The 18,842-nt window shown below is 40.9% G+C and overlaps 3 protein-coding genes across 4 annotated transcripts; all 3 read right to left on the minus strand.

Annotated features, from left to right (window-relative positions):
• Nucleotides 1–1,827: 1,827 nt before the first annotated feature.
• On the minus strand, nucleotides 1,828–6,830 carry LOC114792664 (zona pellucida-like domain-containing protein 1). 2 transcript variants are annotated; one of them, XM_028983994.1, is made up of 11 exons: nucleotides 6,685–6,830; nucleotides 6,479–6,586; nucleotides 6,110–6,327; nucleotides 5,353–5,537; nucleotides 4,579–4,651; nucleotides 4,261–4,358; nucleotides 4,102–4,182; nucleotides 3,852–4,020; nucleotides 3,657–3,777; nucleotides 2,606–2,623; nucleotides 1,828–2,367 (listed from the first exon to the last, which is right to left on the minus strand). In XM_028983994.1, exons 1-11 carry the CDS (start codon nucleotides 6,701–6,703, stop codon nucleotides 2,216–2,218), a joined length of 1,242 nt encoding a protein of 413 aa, XP_028839827.1. In that variant the 5' UTR covers nucleotides 6,704–6,830; the 3' UTR covers nucleotides 1,828–2,215. The 2 variants fall into 2 exon arrangements, with proteins under 2 accessions (XP_028839827.1, XP_028839828.1); XM_028983995.1 differs by lacking the exons at nucleotides 1,828–2,367; nucleotides 2,606–2,623 and adding an exon at nucleotides 2,685–3,265 and having other exon boundaries at nucleotides 3,557–3,777.
• A 5,484-nt stretch (nucleotides 6,831–12,314) lies between these two features.
• LOC114791872 (speckle-type POZ protein-like) lies at nucleotides 12,315–12,931 on the minus strand. The gene is made up of 3 exons (XM_028982383.1): nucleotides 12,843–12,931; nucleotides 12,594–12,736; nucleotides 12,315–12,440 (listed from the first exon to the last, which is right to left on the minus strand). Exons 1-3 carry the CDS (start codon nucleotides 12,918–12,920, stop codon nucleotides 12,338–12,340), a joined length of 324 nt encoding a protein of 107 aa, XP_028838216.1. The 5' UTR covers nucleotides 12,921–12,931; the 3' UTR covers nucleotides 12,315–12,337.
• A 1,126-nt stretch (nucleotides 12,932–14,057) lies between these two features.
• On the minus strand, nucleotides 14,058–14,827 carry LOC114793103 (speckle-type POZ protein-like). The gene is made up of 3 exons (XM_028984796.1): nucleotides 14,767–14,827; nucleotides 14,505–14,632; nucleotides 14,058–14,371 (listed from the first exon to the last, which is right to left on the minus strand). Exons 2-3 carry the CDS (start codon nucleotides 14,556–14,558, stop codon nucleotides 14,177–14,179), a joined length of 249 nt encoding a protein of 82 aa, XP_028840629.1. The 5' UTR covers nucleotides 14,559–14,632; nucleotides 14,767–14,827; the 3' UTR covers nucleotides 14,058–14,176.
• Between the last annotated feature and the right edge of the window lie 4,015 nt (nucleotides 14,828–18,842).

Consider the following 18,842-nt stretch of genomic DNA (forward strand, 5'->3'; position numbering starts at 1 on the left):
GCGGAGAAGTTGAAAGCCGCAAGGCTCTGTGCTCCTCACACCCGCCAGTCACTGACGGCAAACCTCCCTCGCTCTACTATTAATACTTGAATGGCTCAGCTGATGGAGCTGACCCTTTAAACGTCTGCTTTTGGGTGGAAATGCCACCCTATTCTCTTGAGCAATTTGAAACACAGCGTGGCAGTCTGGGTAATGTTACTGATCAGCTGACCAGGATGTTCAGAGAAGGTCATGTTGCTCTGGAATCAAATGAGCGTGCATGTAGTATACTCCATTAAATACTAGTGCATCTCAAACTAGAATTTTCATTATCTATTTTTTTAATTAAAAACATAGCTATTATTAAAGTGTTCCTCCTCAAACCAAACATTTGGTTCTCCATGTACCACCATTATGATCAGCATAAGGCCTGCTTAACTAGCAGTCATCTAGCATAACACTCAAAGCAGTAATAAAACACTCATCACCACTTGTAACCTTCAAAGGACTTCAGATCTTTCAATCAAAGTCCTTTTTTATTGATTGTCATTTACTGTCAATGCTACACATAAACTCATAGCAAGTAAGGAAATTAGGAAATTAACTGTAAACATTGACCATATTAAGAATTTAACAAAATAATAGTAATACCGAAAATAATCTACAGAGCAATAATAATAAAGACCAATTTACCAATGGCGCATGTCTTCAGACGTTTGGAGGAAACCAGAGAACCCAGAGAAAACCAACAGCTAGAGAGCATACAAATGCCACATAAGGTCCAAGCCTGGATTCAACCTTACAACCTTGGAGGTGTGAAGCCACGTCACTAACCTCCACCACGCCACCATCAGCCTGTCCTATATTCATTACAGGTCAACACAAATGACCTTCTTCAACACATTGAAATGTTATGAGATCCACTACTACTGTTTCACTCTGTGGAAAACATTACAATCTGCCTGGATTTATATAAATCCTCACAAAAACAGTCGTTTTTAGGTTTTGCGTGTAATAATACCCAAGTGCCATTCTCTTTATAGCTAGTCAATCTGTGACCCAAATCTTCAGTTACATTATGCAGATTGGGTTTAGTCCCAGTGAATGAAAATCTGTGATGTCCGTGTGGTGTCCTAATTTGGGGTGAAAAAAAACTTTTTTTGTCCTGTTTTTGTTTCATTGGATTTAAGTGGTGAATGTCCATGGTAACCCTGTGATTGTGTAAATGTCATGATTTGTGTAAGGTTAGAAGAAGGTTATCAGATGGCAGTTTGGACAATGGTAACTCAGGTGTCAATGAAACTGAAAACGTGGCCATGTTGAAAGTGGCATGAATACCATCGGTTTGATCATGGCTGAGGCGGTTGCAGCTTTTGGAAACTGAACCTCGGACCGGCGGAAAAGGCAATTTCAGTGCCAGTGTCTGTTTTATGATCGCTCTCATCGCACAACTATAAAAATTATTAGGTGAAGTCTAAATTATTCTCTATTAATGACAAAAAACAGTGGTGGCCTAGCGGTTAAGGAAGCGGCCCCGTAATCAGATTGCTGGTTCGAATCCCGATCTGCCAAGGTGCCACTGAGGTGCCACTGAGCAAAGCATCGTCCCCACACACTGCTCCCCGGGGACCTGTCATGGCTGCCCACTGCTCACTCAGGGTGATGGGTTAAATGCAGAGGACAAATTTCACTGTGTTTGCTGTGCACTTCACTTTTTTTTTTTTTTTTTAAAGGCCAGGGTACCTGGAATAGAGTACACAGTGCAATGACCATTTTAAGCTTCTAAAACTGAGAGGAAGGACTTTCTTGTGTTGCTGTTTCCATGTCTGTAAAAATAATTCAATGCGCTTTTAAAAGTCTATGCATACTTTATTGAGATGTGGATTACAGTCATCATTACGTGACATCATCAGTTTATCCCCTCCTAATACAGTTTTTGTGAACAACTGAAAGGAATTGATTTACACACATAATCCATTCATTTAACAATCAGTTCTTCACATGTTCTGTTGTGTGTCATATTTAAACATTTTGTTTTTGGTCCACACAAAAATTCACAGAGGGATGAGGAACACATTTCTTGCACAGATCTGTCACCTAGCTCTAAAAAAATACAATACCTGGTTCTATCAGCAAGTCTGAAGTACAGCAATGCAGTAGTAATGGGATTACTTTGCTCCTCCACCAGCGTTGTGATATTGGCTTCTCTCCCATGTCAGAGTCTCTCTGCTCTCTTCTACTGAAACAACCTCTTGGGCACAGAGCGGCGTAGCCTTTTGTACAAGTAGACGGCCGTGGTAATCACCCCAACACAGGCTATGGACAGAAGAGCCACACCCACGCCCAGACCCACAGAGGTGGCAGATCTGGTGCCACTGTTGGATTGCTCTGTTGGAAACGAGAAGAGACTCAGGTCAGGGAGTCCACTCCGTGTCCATCAATTACAGAAAACAGCAGTTACATGGATTTATGGTGTCAGCTATTAGCTGTGACACCGCATATCAGCCTCCTCCTCCACCCAGGCTCTTTTGTGATGAATAGTGTTGGCTGCTTTAATACTCTGGTGCTCTGGCATACATTCAACTTGTACAGTCAATGTTTTCAAAAGGAGTGAGTTGTGCATTACCTTCTCTGGTCGACAGCGCTGGGGAAAGAAAAGCCACAGACACGTAAATGCAGAGCACAAATATATTCTCCTAATGAATAGCATTTACTAAATCATCAAAAAACAAGCATATTAGCGCATGCTGATTAAAGCAGCACTATGTAAGATTTGCTATCCAGAAGGGGACAGACAGTATGTTTGCATGATAAAGAAAATCAAAATGATTGTGTTTGTTTGACTAAATTTGAACTGAAATCATTGTAAACTGAACTTCTCAAAGTCGATTAAACACTCATTATTGCAATTTCATTGTTGGGGCACATCTAGACCTAAGCTGGAGGAGGTGCTTTGTACATCTCCAGACTTTGACTTGGAAGCGATACCATATGCCTCCGGACAAAACCGTACCAACAATAGATAACATGCATCTCAATTGCAAAACAAGCCAAGAGAGCAGCACGTATGAAATGTACTGAGCTCGTGAAATTTACCACTCGACAGATGCTGAATTGTTTGTCTATAGTTTTACTCTGTGAGGCAGTAACGACAAAATACGGTACTAAAAGCTAAATGGCGGCTGCCATAGTGAAGTTGACCAGTGATTTCCCTCTCGTGCATATATACTGGGACAAGGCAAGTAGTCCAACCAAATGTCCAAGTTGAGCCATGGTTATAAGGAAATGCGCTGACTTGTCAATTCAAATCAAAGAGCTGTACAAGACCTGATCAATCATAAGATGTAACTGCGTTTTGGATCTGGCGATAAGGCATCGAGGGACAGACATCCCTACATTGACAGACATGAAAGATAAATAATTAATTCCTACATTTAGGCTGAACCCTCTACTCTTTTCCTTTGCTCTGTTTTGTCTGTATGCAAGCTTTTATATTTCCCCCATCCTGTCTAGCAGTTAAGGAGCTGAAATTGTACTTTTAAAAGGGTAACATGCACTGAGAGTACATGACAGGGGAGGAGTCATATTTGCGCGGGGTCAAAGAATGAGTCCCGAGTCTCCAGTTGTCATTTTTAAGATATTAATGACTTTCTTTTGCTGGCACAGTAAAGACTTACTGCTCTCTGCTTTGGTTGTGATGGCAGGAGAAGTCAGGGTTATGAAGCTGGTCACACCATCCAGAACGGGAGTGCTGCTTGACAGATCCCTTTTCCGTCTGCCATTATTGCTGGAACACGACTGCGGACGTTGAGCAAAGTTAGAACATGTGCGGGTGACAGGTTACTTTTACATGAAAGTAAAAGGTACAGCACCCAGAACTGGCTACAGCTGGCGGGTTCACAGAGGCGAGTGATGCAGTGTAAGTAGTAGGTAGACAAAGTCATGTTTTGTTGCTCTCTGAAACGGAAGGCAGGGAAGTAGAACTTGGCACTCTGGCTTTGACCATTCTCCACCACGGTGGTCATCTTGTCTATGGAGCAGCTATGAGTAAACATACAGAAGTTCAATTAATGATATGAAGCTCTCTAGGAAACTTGCCAATCAACCAAACATCATACTTACGATACAAAGAGGTTAAAGAAAGAAGAGTTGCTGGGTAGGGGTGATGTGGAGGCATAACATCTGTCCAGAAGAACAAAGTACCTGTAGCAGAAAAGTACTTTAGTCATTTTCTCAAAGAATATGTGTGCATGACGTCTGTGGTCATTGAAAAGGTCTTACTGGGAAGTCAGGTTGGTGGCCTGGACCTGCACATATATATTTGTCTTCAGTTCAATACCCTGTGATGGCATGGCAAGGGGATTGGTGTAGTTGGCATCCTAAAATAAATGAACAGCAGAGAGGCACGGGAAAGAAATTTAGGCATGACTCTGTGGGAGTATAATCAACATTTCCTGTGATATTTTTCACATTAATCCGACGGCCCGTGTATCACATGTTCCTGTGCAACAAAGCAACAACCCATGTTGCTTTGCCTGGTCCATATTAAACAACACTTTATTGTAAAGTAATATTTGTGTCCTTTCAGCATTTTCTTACACGAAACAGCCCAATTTTCAGTGTGCTGATGAAGCTGCCATTGTTGTCCCGCACAGCAATGGACGAAGCTGATCTGGAAAGCAAACACAGTGGATATTGGAGACGATTAGTAGCCTCTCCTAAAACATCATTCCATTAGCATCCTTGTTTCACCTACTTGTCTGGTGGTCTTATTGTAAATAGCCAAAAATGCTATGACTTTGAATGCAAATTATTATTTTTAGTATTGTTCAGTCAATATTCTTACTTTTTTGTACAAATACTCTTTGTCTGCAGTATTTGCAGTGGATGATAACAGTCAATAATGAAGAAGAAATAAGAGTCACATAAGGTATAATAGTTAATTAGGCCTATGCTACTGTATTTCAATGCTGTCATAATGGTGCCAATTTTTTCGGAGGTGGCGTCATCATGAAATGTTTGAGAATCACTGATCTAGGATTATCATGGTCTGGTAGCAAGCAAAGCAAATCTCGCCATTCCATCGTAGAGCTCCATGCTGGAGCTGGATCCTTGATGAAGATGACGCATATCTCAATGTTTGCACAAACAAATTCAATTAACTAAGCTGTGTTCTTACATCACAAGGAAATCTGCTTTGATCAGTTGCTCCCAATGCCACAAATGATTCTAAAAATGTAAATATTTACTCTCCGTTATCAGTAGCACAACAGCTAAATTCTTGAGAGCATGATAAATAAATGTGCTTTCTTTATGAATGTATGAGAACAATTCCATTGTGTATTTTGAATAAACTGTGATGAAGCTACTTACACAGAGACATCGGTGTTGTTGAGCAGGTATTGCAGTGGGTAAGAACAAGAATAGTAATATGTCAGATCAGTGTTGTAGGTGACTATGCTCGTGCTGGGGTCCACAGAACGAACTATGCCACTGATGTTGACCGTCTGGACTTTGGAGAAGTCAGAATAGATCCCTGAACCAAGACTGGTGATTGTCTAAAGGAGAATGTCAAGAATACATGTCAAATCCAAGGGTTTCTTTTAATATGTGCAAGCTATACAGTCATAGGCTACTGTGGTAGAACGGCAGTACACCAGCAATGAATGTCCTTCATATCTTCAGTGCAGTACAGTTACCATGCTCAAAATTTCTCTAGCTCATCTTCGGTGCAGGCGGCTCGGGTTCAATTAGACTAGCGGGTAAAGTAGCAGACGCGTATCCAAAGGGTTGTGGGTTCAAATCCCGAACTGCCAAGGTGCCACTGAGGTCCCCTTGATCAAAGCACTGTCCCCACACACTGCTCCCCGGGTGCCTATTACCCTTAGTGAGCTGCCCACTGCTCGCTAAGGGCGATGGGATAAATGCACATTTCAACTTATTTGCTGAATTGACAGTGGATAATTATTAATATTACTATTAAACTAGTTAAATAGGCCCCTATTTTCATTCACATATTGGTGGTACACATCATGGCCCTTGTGAGTTTAACACTAGCCTAAAGATTCAGTCTGGGTTTAAAAAAGAAATCAGCACATGATCGTGTGGTTCATGTAGAAATCCGTCTCACCGTAAAGACACTTCCACAGGCGCTGCTCGAGTTCAGGGGGAAGGTGAACCTCACAACCGGAGGAGTGACACTGGTATCCAACGTCCCTTTGCAGTTTGGGTCATTCATGTTGTTGAGGAAGAGCATGGACTCATTTAAGCCGGCGTACATCACGGGGCAAATGAAGATTGAGAGGCGGACATAGTTGGTCCCACAGAACACACTAATGTCATTGTAGTCTAGAAACAGAACAAGTACATCACTTAGTTGCAGGTTGTCAACATACCAACATCCACATCTTATTATTATGAGCATATATAATATGAATAACATAATTAGAGATCTTTACATATGCCAATCTACTGAAAACAGTGAACTTGACAGGAATACCTGGACGTCTGTAGTTTACGCCACAATCGCTAATTGTTAATTGGCTACTCTTGACAATTAGTGTGAAGAAAACAGACAGGCAGAGGAGAGTCCTTGCTGAAAGCACATCTGTGTAAAAACAAGAGCATTTCTTAAATGGAGCCCAGATGTTTTTAAGAGGAAAAAAAAAGTATTCCTGGATCCCCCCTCAAAAAGACAGTACGCACCTTGAGTCAGATACTTCATTCTGGTGGTGTGGTTGGGTGATCTCTGTTCTGTGTTTGGTCTTACGGATCACTTTTATAAGGAGAACACAAGGGTTCAGATTGCGCTGAAATAAGGTCAGGTTCATCCTTTTGTGGCTGAGGTGCTGTAGACCGTCCCCAGGGACGGTCACAACAAACACTGGCGTGGCTCCTTTGTTCCTTTGTTCCTGTGCTAATAAACTGCAGCTTCCCTTGAAAGTGAAAATATGAGAGCTTACGAAGTTGAATCATGGGAGGGACATTAACTATAGCCCGTTGCCCTTTCTGCAATCGGTTAACTTTCACATTTTTAGAACAGTAATTAAATATGTGTACCAAAAAAAATGCTCACGTGTCTCCAGGTATATGATACCTCCCTGTACTTTCTAAATTCATTCACAGATTAATTGCTCTGTTTTTACTTCTGTATTTCTTTTCTACAATCATGGAACGAAATCTAGGGTAGCACTTTAAATTATGGTGCCCTTGTTGCAGTAATATTCATGTGATATAAAAAGTGTACACACCCTCGTTTAAAGGGCCAGTTTTCTGTCAAATAAAAAATTAAAATACAATAAATAATTTCCCGCCTTGTGACCTATGACATGTACAATTTAATTTAGGAAAAAAACGGCAGTTAATTTAATGAAAGCAGTGTTCTAGGTACAGACCTGCCATAAATTAAAAAGACTTGGTGCTTGCTACAGAAAAGCCATGGTTTGCATACAGTTTACAAAAGCATTATGTGAATCTTATTGTTGAGTCAGGAAAATGGTACAGGACATACTATGGATTCATCAAAAAGGGGGGGGGGTTGTGTTGCCAAGTACTTGACGTCCCTCCAGAACTGATGAAAAAACAAGACAAAAAGTGGTTGGGAGGTGGGAAATTATTGTTTCGGTCTTGTTATATATACATATTATATACATGTATATATTTGGGTTGTTGCAGAATAAACTGGGACCAATCATATGCATACCTTATGGTATTGCATGATGGATACTGTATTTCTCAGCATTGATGACATCATTAATCCTAACCAGAAATGCAACCCCAAACGTCCACCATGCAGACAATTATTATTAAACAGCTCTCCACAAACTGCATTTTGCCACAGTCAAATACTTTCAAATTAAAAATACTTCAAACTCATCAGCCCCGAGATATTTCAGTCACTTAGCGTTGTTTTCTTATCTGAGGTACGGCAACTATTCCATGAAGACCATTTCTGGCCAGACTTCTCAGGACAGTAGATTGGTGTACCTGGATCCTTCTGGTTTCTGCCAGTTCTAAGTGGATGGCACTGCTGAAAAAAACATTGCCTGTTTCTGTTGGTGGTGGGTGGACTTGCTGATGCAGTATGTCAGTCTTGTCATGATATAAAACCTGTGTCAGGAAACGTGTGTTTAATTACTGTTACAACTTATTCATAAAATTGCTGATCATTAATACCTGCTTAATGTAACTGATTGATCATGCACCAGAATATAATACTACAAAATACCTTAGTGCCTGTAAGACATTATGCTGGTTTAAAGGAAATAAAATAGTAACACCATTATTTGGTTTGATTTTTTTATTTCTCTTTTGTAAATATTATTTAGATTTGTCAAAGCATTTTTAGTTTACAGCATTTTACAGGGGTGGTAGTAGCATAGTGGGTAACAAACCAGAAGGCCATAAAGTCACAAGTTAAAATCCCACTTACTAGTATTGTTTCCTTGAGCAAGACACTTAACCCTGAGCTATTCCCAGGGGACTGTCCCTGTCACAACCCTGTAAGCTGCACTGTCACTGTAACTACTGTAAGTTGCACTACAGGTGGGAAGCTGGGGTTGTCATTTGATGCTTGTTTGGAAGCATTTGCATGACATTTAAATCCCTGCAAAACTAAACTAACTGTCTAAATGAGTCCCTTAGAGCCAGAACACATTATGTCTGTGCTAAAGCACAAGCACAACAGGGTTCACAACAGTGAACAACAGAGTGAAACTTTTACTGTAAATTAAACAAAAAGGGCTCAATGACCAAAACACAACAGAAAAAACACTCTCAGGTGAAGTGTAATGACATACATGGGAATATGTAGACAGGACAAGTGACAAGCACATGAGGAAGCAAAGGACCTTAAACAAGGAACTAGGATCATCTAAGAACTAAGTCTATAAATAGGATAATTAGGAAGGCTTAATTAGGACCGCGCAAGGATGTTCATTAAGGCTAACGCAACAAAACAGCCATTTGATGCTGCCTGGTGAAAGCTGTATTATATTTAATCTGACATAGAATTAATGGCATTTGTGAAAATGAAAATATGTTTGAAATTAGGGTGGTAGTAGCCTAGTGGCCTAGTGGGTAACACACTCGCCTATGAACCAGAAGACCCAGGTTCAAATCCCACTTACTACCATTGTGTCCCTGAGCAAGACACTTAACCCTAAATTGCTCCAGGGGGGGACTGTCCCTGTAACTACTGATTGTAAGTCGCTCTGGATAAGGGCATCTGATAAATGCTGTAAATGTAAATGTAAAAACATTAAATTAACCAATATAAAGGTGATAGAAAGTTCCTCTCACATTCAGACACAGACCCATTAGTAGATCGCCTCAGCTTCCCTGACTTCCAAACATTTAAAGGGTTATTCATGTCACACACCCAATGGGGCAGTGGTGGTCTAGCCATTTAGGAAGCGGCCCTATAATCATAAGGTTGCAGGTTCAAATCCTGAGCAGCCATGGTGCCACTGAGAAACCCCTGGAAAACCCCTGGAGAAACACCTGGTTGCTGCATACACTCTTTAAATGGGTCCTGATTTAGCTAGGAGTGAACATGACCCATTTATCAGGTGCACCAGCACCCGCTGTGTGAGCCCAGTGGCTCCTGGGCATCACAATTCCGTTTCAAAACACAAGTTTAATAAATGTAGAAAGTCTACAAATTACAGATTGTCTTCTTTCAATAATTACGAGTGACAAGCTACATTTGGAAGTGTTACATACTGTTTTCAAGCATGTCAAGTGACAAGCACATGAGGAAGCAAAGGACCTTAAATAAGGAACTAGGAGCATCCAAGAACTAAGTCTATGAATAGGATAATTAGGAACATGTGATTGTGTGTTTATGGGCTTTTTAGTCAGGAAGCCAACAGGAAGGGGCACACGTGCGAGCGAATGCAGACTTGCGGAAGCAGGAGGAGGCATCAGCGCTTGGGATGCAGAAGAGGAAGAGCCGGAGAAGAGCTCAGCTTGGTTCTTGGTCAGTACGATGAATGGATGTGCTGCCCCCTCCAGCCAATGCCGCCATTCTTCCAGTGCCAGTTTTATGGCCAGGAGCTCCCGGTTGCCGACATAATAATTATACTTGGCCCCTACGCCCAAGCTGGAGGTGTCAACTTTAACTGTGAATGGTAATTGGGGGTATGGGTGTGTCAGGATGGGGGCTGTGGTAAACAGGTGCTTGAGTCAGTCAAAGCCGTGCTGGGCGTGGGGCTTCCAGAGGAGTCGTGATGGTGATGGCTCACCTTTGAGGAGGGAGGTAATGGGTCGTGCGAGATGTAGTTCCAGGAAAAGCAGCGGAAGAAATTGGCAAAGCCAAGAAACTGCTGTAGGTGACAGATGGTTGTGAGTACAAGCCAGCCCATCACAGCGGTGGTCTTAGCGGGGTCCATGGAGACCCCCTGGGGACTGAGGCTGGATCCCAGGGAGGGCACTTCGGGGTTGTCCAAGTAGACGAAGGGGGACTGGTTTAGTAGGTCCCATAGGAGGTTGTTTACCAGTGCCTGGAAAGCAGCGGGACTGTTCAAGAGGCATGGTGGGTGAGGCACCGGTCAAATGAGGTGGCGAGCATGATCACATTTCACTGGCTGTCATTGGTTAGAGTCGGAAATTCCGTGGCGCCGCTTCCTTCCGAACCATCAATTTGAGTGTACGGTTTAAATGCACTAAAGAAAGGCATTACATAATATTAGCATAAAAAGACAAAGTTCCTTCTGTTTGTTGCACCCCTATCAGGTCTCTATTCCTATTAGAGCCTGCCCCACCCTTTGAGAGGAAAGAAGCTATACCTTTGTAGTAAACATTATTCATCTGGCTGGCAAAGCATTTGGCAGAAAAATAGAAAGAATATGAATGGCTGATCTATGCAGTTAAAGCTGATGGATATGGTGTGTATTGATTTTCTTTACAGTTTTACATGCAAAGGTGAAAATGTCACTGTCAGACTTTCATTATCCGTTGTGATATTATTATGTTTAGGACACTTATTTCAAGTGAATTCTTTCTGAATCACTGTTAAGGTACAAATATAATCTTAGTGATATAGGGTTACTGCCTTATTGTGATGAATGAAATAATAAGCTAGTTATCAATTAAAATGGTTGAGGTTAATTCTTTTTTTATTGTAACAAATAAAATTTGATCTAGTTAATATAGGGTGACCAGATTTGAGCATGTTAAAAAGAAGATGATCTATAGTAGAGTCAGTACAGCAGCAAAGCTATAATTCTATAACTGGACACTGAACCCGGGTTGAGGTGCTTCCAGATGGCTGTCCCCTTGGTCATCCTTGTGCCCCCTGTGGGTCGAATGGTGGAGCGGTAACCGTGACAGTTTCATTTTCTTCTGGGTTCAATCTATATTTTCTCTGACTCAGAAACACATATGACGTGCAGCAGTCTCAGTGTTACACTCATTAAATGTTGGTATCATAATAAAGGTATCATTTTCCAGGGCTCTGGGTTTAACAGAACTGTGTTGTGATTGGATGGATGGAGGGTTCTGTAATTAGTATTATTGACTGCAGTTTACATGTGAAATGGATTCATATAAAAGTTTGGTTAATAAGACAATTTTCACAACTATTTTCTCAATTAGAATTAATACTTTATTTAAAAGAAAGACTTTATGTTTGCCAATTCACCTAAGCCACATGCTTTTAATTTGTAGGAAGAATTCGTGAAAACTCAAGCCATAATTTGTAGAGCAGGCAAAACTTTATACATGCACATAAACAGAATTAATAAACATAAATGATTAGAATAAGAAATTCATATAAACGTAGTAAATACATGTAAACATTATAAATAATACAACAATATGTGCAATCTACAAAAAAAAAATTATTGTGGTTGGTCTTCACAGTGGCATCTTTTTCAAGAAGTCGCAATTCTGAAATAAATTCATTTACAATAAACCAAGATCAATAATACTGCCAGAGAAGGATTTTATACATTCTACCAAATATATTGTGCCTATGTTTATAATGAGTGATTATAATTACCCATGTAATAATCATGTGAATGTGACTTGGCTGGTTGTGTAGTCCTGGAACTGTTCTTCTGTCAGATACAGCTGGCAGCAATAAGGGTCCTAAAATTCAGAGATGTAAATGAAATGCAGTTTACACTAAATAACAATAAATTTGAACTGACATGTTACTGCAGACCCACCACAGCATATAATCTTACCTGCACACAAGACTGGTCTCTCCACTCTCCTCACTCATCTGCAGGTCCTAATTCTGCTGCAGGTGCAGACACTCTGAACCTATGAATAAAAATGTGTGTAATGACATTTACACAATGGTGTATGTATATACATGTAAAATACAAAATGGCTGCTTGTCTGTGTCTGTGTCCTAATGGGCTGGCGTTGATGGTGAGATCATGTCTGCCATGAGGTGAGGATGATCTGCCTCCAGGATGTTCCAACCAGATGTCTTCATCACCTTAGCAGCATGACTGAGAAGAAGAGAGAAAGAAGTCAACGGCTAAATCACAAGTCTTCATTTATTAAGAAAGGGGCAGTGGGATTTAAAATAGTGAGTTCCATGATCCTAAATACAACTGGAGTGCTAAGATTGGCCTATTACACCTCATGGATGTATCACTTACAAATTAATGAAGGAGACTGCCTCTGATCTCAGCTGGCTGGCAAGGTGAATGTCCCCCAGAATGAGAAGCTCAGCAGCGTTCTCCACTGAGAGACTCTTGCAAAGAGCCTCCTCACACTTGGCCTTCAGACAGTCCAGAAGATACTGAGGGAAGAAGAGGAAGTCAGAATTCCTGCTAGACAGAAGGACGTTCAACAGCACATAAGGAAGTGTGTGTGTGTGTGTGTGTGTGTGTGTGTGTGTTACTCACCATGTCTGCCGCCGCCATGAGCTTCCTGGCCATCAGATGCAGCTTGGGGGCTGCACCAGTATAGATGAAATAAATCATCTGTTTCAGCACCTCGGGTTCCATGCCACGGATGGTTGCACGGTGCTACAGAGGTAAAGCACCACATCAGTAGTGTTCTTTGCACTAAATTTTTTCATCTGAAATACAATTGAGGGTGTATTTGAAGGTCAGTGGATAAGATAAGGAATTGACACTCACTGTTCCTTCCTCCATATCATGCTGGAACATGGCACTGAACACAGGACAGCGAGCTGGAGAGAGATTTAAACACATTAGAGCAAATCACAGACCTGACAAACTGAGAATGGTAACACTCTCTCAGACTGCCACTTGGTTGGTGGGCGATACCGGGGTGCACAAGTGGTGACATTGGTTTGAGGGACAGCAACTGTAGATTGGCAGGAAGCTCGGCCAATCATTTCATTTAAATCACTTTTATTAGAGTTTCTAAAGGTGTGCTATTAGCTTATTAAAGCATTTACATTTTATATACTTCTGTATCTGTTTTTTAATACTTTAGTTTTAAGCTCTTAATTTCTCTTAATACTATTTGCTAGCTTCTATTTTTATTTACAGTCAGAGTACATTTCACTACATGTTGAACTTATATAGCTTTGCATTTGATGAATAAAAAAATCATGATCTTGATGTAAGTGATAATTCTGTGTTAAAATAACTCTTGAATAGTTCTATATTTTAGGTAGTTGTAAGTAAGTAGGGCTTTAGCATCAACCCAGCCATGTACATATAATACACTGTCTGGACCGTGGCAGCAGACAACAACCAGGTTACATGATCCCGGTCCAGAAAACATACACAGTGTGACAAAATATCGTCCTCCTGGAGCACAGATCCAACTTACAACACAACAGAACAGCCGCACCCAGACAGATCACCAGTCAGGGTGTAACAGTGTAAAGGGTCTGTGTAGCGGGAGAGAGTCGTCCTTCATTTCTCGCTCTGTTGCAGCAGCGGGTCGGGAAAATCTCTTTCAGTGGGGTAGGGCCACACTGATGATCTTTTTGGCTCTCACTATCCACTCTTGTTTATTGTGATTTTAATTTTATAAAGTAGCATGAGAAAAATATTATCGTAAAACTAGAGACAACGGCGTTAGGCATTTTAGGCATAATACATTTTTGTTGATGTTTGTCGACTGTGAAGCCAACATCTGACCCGTCTGAGCACCAGCACCAGCGCAGTGGACCAAGGGTCACAGAAACGTGTCGGTTGCAAATGAGACATCGAATGTGCCTGTTGGTGTTTACCGTGTGTTTCCTACATTTTATAGTACTTTATATCTGTCCACATGTGAGCATGTTACCTGCCAGGATGGCTTTGTGGGCCTGGATCTCCTGCCCATCCATCCACAGAGAGCAGTCAGAGAGCAGCGGCTCCTGCAACAGCTCCCCGAAATCAGCAGCCAGTCTGCACTGAGGGACCTGCACCTTCTGCCTCATGATGTTCTCCGATTCCAGGGTCACCATCATCTACAACACCCCAACACAGCAGTTAATACAGTCAAATCCGCTTCAGCAGCACGATACACTGCATGCATTTGGAGTTTAATGATCGAAATAACAGCAGGATTGTCAATGCGGTGAGTGATCCAGAGAGACCTACTTCAAAGAGAAGAACGAGGGAGTTATTTCTCAATAATCTGTTGTCCCCCTCCATGATGTCCTCATGAATGGCAAAACAGCTAAAGCCCCACTTATCTCCCACCAGGAGCTGTTTGACTTTGCTGGTGTCTGCAACAGAAAACCACACACAAACTGTCCACGTCAGCTCTGCATCCCAGTACTGAAATACAGCAGGTCAGGTGACATACAGCCATGTGTCACAATTACACTAGACTTGTTTAAGGAACCACCTCAGTTCTGACCGGAATGTATTTGTAGATGAGTTATGGTGCAGTCATGGCTCTCAGAGGGATGGATATTTTCCCCTTGACCCGGACTCCTGTCTCTGGCCCTTTAACCATCACCAGATAGACAGACAGACAGCCCACAGAGAAACCATTCAATCCGTTGGGATAGAGCTGCAGCTGCCTGAGAACAAAGATCAGAAGAACGAATATGGAGACACCAGAAAGCAATAAAGAAAACTCAGATCAGTCGCAGACAGAAAGCTACCATTCCAGCTCTTCACCGCCTCCACGTACGACGGGGCTGCAGACGTTCAGCAACCAGTGACCTGAAGTTGACTACTTCCCACTCAAAGCTGAACTTCTCCACTCGGAGCTGAAAAGAGATCCCAAAATATTCAGAACAAATTCGTTTCTCCATTTATCTGTCATAAGAGATGCACATCAAATTAACATTTAACAGCAGACACACACACACACACACACAATATACAAACCTTGGTGTAACAACAGCCGCTAGACATGTTTGCAGTTGTGACCAGACTGAAGTTGGTGAAGAATCTGTAGGTTTTCTCCTGCTGAAGATGTTCCTCTGAAGAAGCTGTTGAAGATCAAACTGTTTTTATCCATCGCTAAATCTCAGTAATAAATGCTCAATGATGAATAAAAAAAATTGAAAATAAATAAATTTCTTAATTTCTTTTACTATTACTATATTTACTGTACTGCCATATAACCACCACAAACTGCTGGAGGATGAAGATGAAAGAATTTATAGACATAAAACCCATCCTGCTCACACTAATGTGTGGTTTATTTAATAAATCCTGGTTAAACCTTATTGTGTTAATCTGCGTTTTATTTCTCTTCCTTCGGACCAAGAAATGCGCTTTTTAAAGTTCAAAGGCCAAATATCTTCCTACTGGACTGTTGCTGTTCAAAAAGCATCTAGAATAATTCATGATAAATATGAGACGACTTTTGCATCTTGATTGTTTTTGAATTTATAACAAGATTATAAATCTCTCCTGTTTGCACATTTTAGTGTCACCTGTTGGAAAGTCACTAAACATGGATGACCGCGAACCACAGAACCTAAAGCTGACTTTAAAACAGATGCGCTAAGCACGAAAATTTCAGAGGCTAAAATCGTTCTTGTACTTTGGTGAAATTAGCGAGCTCGCTGTTTCCCAGGAAACTGAGAAACAATTGAATAATTCGCGCGAGATCGAGACCGTCACGTGGCAGGGTCAAGGGTCAAATCCTCAACCAATTAAGTTCTGTACAGCAGTCCAGCTCAGGATTTGAACATAAATTAATAAAGGAACAATCTATATATATATATATTATAACAGCGGCGCTGATATTTTATTATTATTATTTACTGTTTTACAGCGTTTTACCGAAAATTCATTCTAACGCCCCCTAGCGTTACATTTAGGGATTAATAAAAAGCCTTTGGTTTATGTAAATATTTGCAATAAAATTAATACACAGAAATGTCAATACCAATAAATTTGGAACTCCAAAAAGCACAGCACACGGGGAAACGTGTCCATGCATTTAATCATCACCCTTGGTGAGCAGTAGGCAGCCATGACAGTGTGTGGGGACTCAAACCGGATTCGAACCGGCAACCTTATGATTACAGTCAGTTTCCTTACCTGCTATGCAACACAAAATATTTGTTAAATAACTGAACACATATTGATATACTGATAATTATTGTAAAATATAGCATTCTGCTATATAAATGTACTTATTCATGTAAAATACTGAATAAAATCATATTCATTTCATTATTTTTACCCAACAACATAGATTATTATTTATTATAAAATGTGTCATCTTAGGGTTTCTGCATTCTCCACAAAGTCTGAAAAAGGTGGTTTCGGACTAGAATAATAAACGCATTCTGAAAACTTAGAGAGCCCATTGAGGCAAGAAAGGAAAGCCCTACAAAAACCATGTCAGGACAAATCCCCAAAAAGCACATTGTTTCCCCACTTTTCCAAAGTTGGTCCCGATTTGTGGGCAACCCGTAGGCCCCACCAAAGCAACGAACGTTCGGACTGGCTTCTGCTGTTTCTGTGTGTTGCAAGGACTTGGCGTGGTAGCCTGGAATGTAGCCCAGTTGTCGGTGTTTTTCCTGATCTTGCCGGTACTGCCGGCCACGATCGGTTGTCATACATAGGGTGTGTCTCGGTGAGGCCTGCAGTCATGCTGCGACTCCTGGGTCGCTTCCTGTAATGGCTACCCACAGGCGGCCAAAAGCCTGTTCCCACCACAATAGTAAATGGTCTGTCATACTGACAGGCCCAAAAAAACAGTAAAATAGCAGTGAATTCACTGTAATGCTCTTTTAATTTGATCATAATAATAATTATCTTCTGAATTCAAAGTACTGCTATTTGATCATCGAAATAAAAAGGAAAAATTAGCAGCCTTTTCTACTGAAGGGTATTTGATGATCAAAAAGATTGGACAAACTACATTTACATTTACAGCATTTATCAGACACCCTTATCCAGAGCGACTTACAATCAGTAGTTAAAGGGACAGTCCCCCCCTGGAGCAACTCAGGGTTAAGTGTCTTGCTCAGGGACACCATGGTAGTAAGTGGGATTTGAACCTGGGTCTTCTGGTTCAAAGGCGAGTGTGTTACCCACTAGGCTACTACCACAAACTGTAAAATTATTTGTTAATGCGTGAAGAACAATTCTTGTAAATGCAATGTTTTTGCACGTAATTTCAAATAAAGTCTTTTACTGTATGATTTTTCTTCCAGTGATTAATTTTTTTAAGTTTGTTTTTTAACAGGTTTTTGTAGTGTACCATTAACCTTTGTAATGTGTTAAGCTGCCTATGTATTTAGTGTTAGGAGGTCAAACTTGATTTATAATATATAAAGTAAAGTAAAGTGAAGTGATTGTCACATGTGATACACAGCAGCACAGCACACGGTGCACACAGTGAAATTTGTCCTCTGCATTTAACCCATCACCCTGAGTGAGCAGTGGGCAGCCATGACAGGCGCCTGGGGAGCAGTGTGTGGGGACGGTGCTTTGCTCAGTGGCACCTCAGTGGCACCTTGACGGAACCGGGTTTCGAACCGGCAACCGAACCGGGCCACTTCCTTAACCGCTAGGCCACCACTGCCCCAGTTATTTAAAGCAGTTATTTAAAGCAGGCCAAAAAATTTACAGAAAGTATAGTTATCATCCAATATTGTTTTCACCGCATAACTTATTTAGTATCTACTCGTGTCCATGTAAACACGTTTTAAATGTTATTTTTATTTGTCCCATGGACATTTCATTAATAATATACCACTCAATTTTTTTAGTTTTTACTAATATTACACTAACATTAGAGCACATGTACCAACAAAATTGCTCTCTTTTTTAGCAGTATTTTAACTATAGTTGTACCTGTGGTTTTACAGTTATAGATTTATGTTAGAAAAAGGCAACAGTCCTTTTTTTAATAAATATTATTTTATTTTATTTTATTTTGACTGTGTTCTAGTGTGCTCCTTGCAGATGTGTTTCTTATATTTGTGGTTCTAGTTTGTCTGTCCATGCTGGAGGGACAGGCCTGGCACTGGCTCTTTCTCTTGTTCCTCCCAGCCTCCCCTGTCTGGTTCATTGTGCAGAATGCTGGTGCGGGTGTAGCATGAAACTTTCCCCAAATGCATAGACACACAGTAGCATGACAAAATATCCCATAAACCAGCATCAGCCTCATTATAGGATCTGTGCACCCCAGCAACAGCCCCATGGAAGCTTCCAGCTGTGTTTTGTCAATCATTGCCCAGATTTTCCCATCCATGTTGGTCATCTCAAGCAGGAGCTTCTTAAGAGGTGACACTTAGACAGTCATCCTGTTGCACATGTTGACTGATGCTACTACAGAATGAAACGGATAACATCTCACCTAAACCTCTATTAATATATGCCAAAATCTATTAATTGTATTAAAATGTACAGATAGTCATTATTATTTTGTTCATTAGTCATTATTTATGTACCTACCTATTTACTCCCAAGGCGTAATATGTAAATAATAAAAAAAAACACAGAGAAAAGTAATAA

Source organism: Denticeps clupeoides, chromosome 6 (genome assembly GCF_900700375.1).
Source record: "Denticeps clupeoides chromosome 6, fDenClu1.1, whole genome shotgun sequence".
Lineage (NCBI taxonomy): Eukaryota > Metazoa > Chordata > Actinopteri > Clupeiformes > Denticipitidae > Denticeps > Denticeps clupeoides.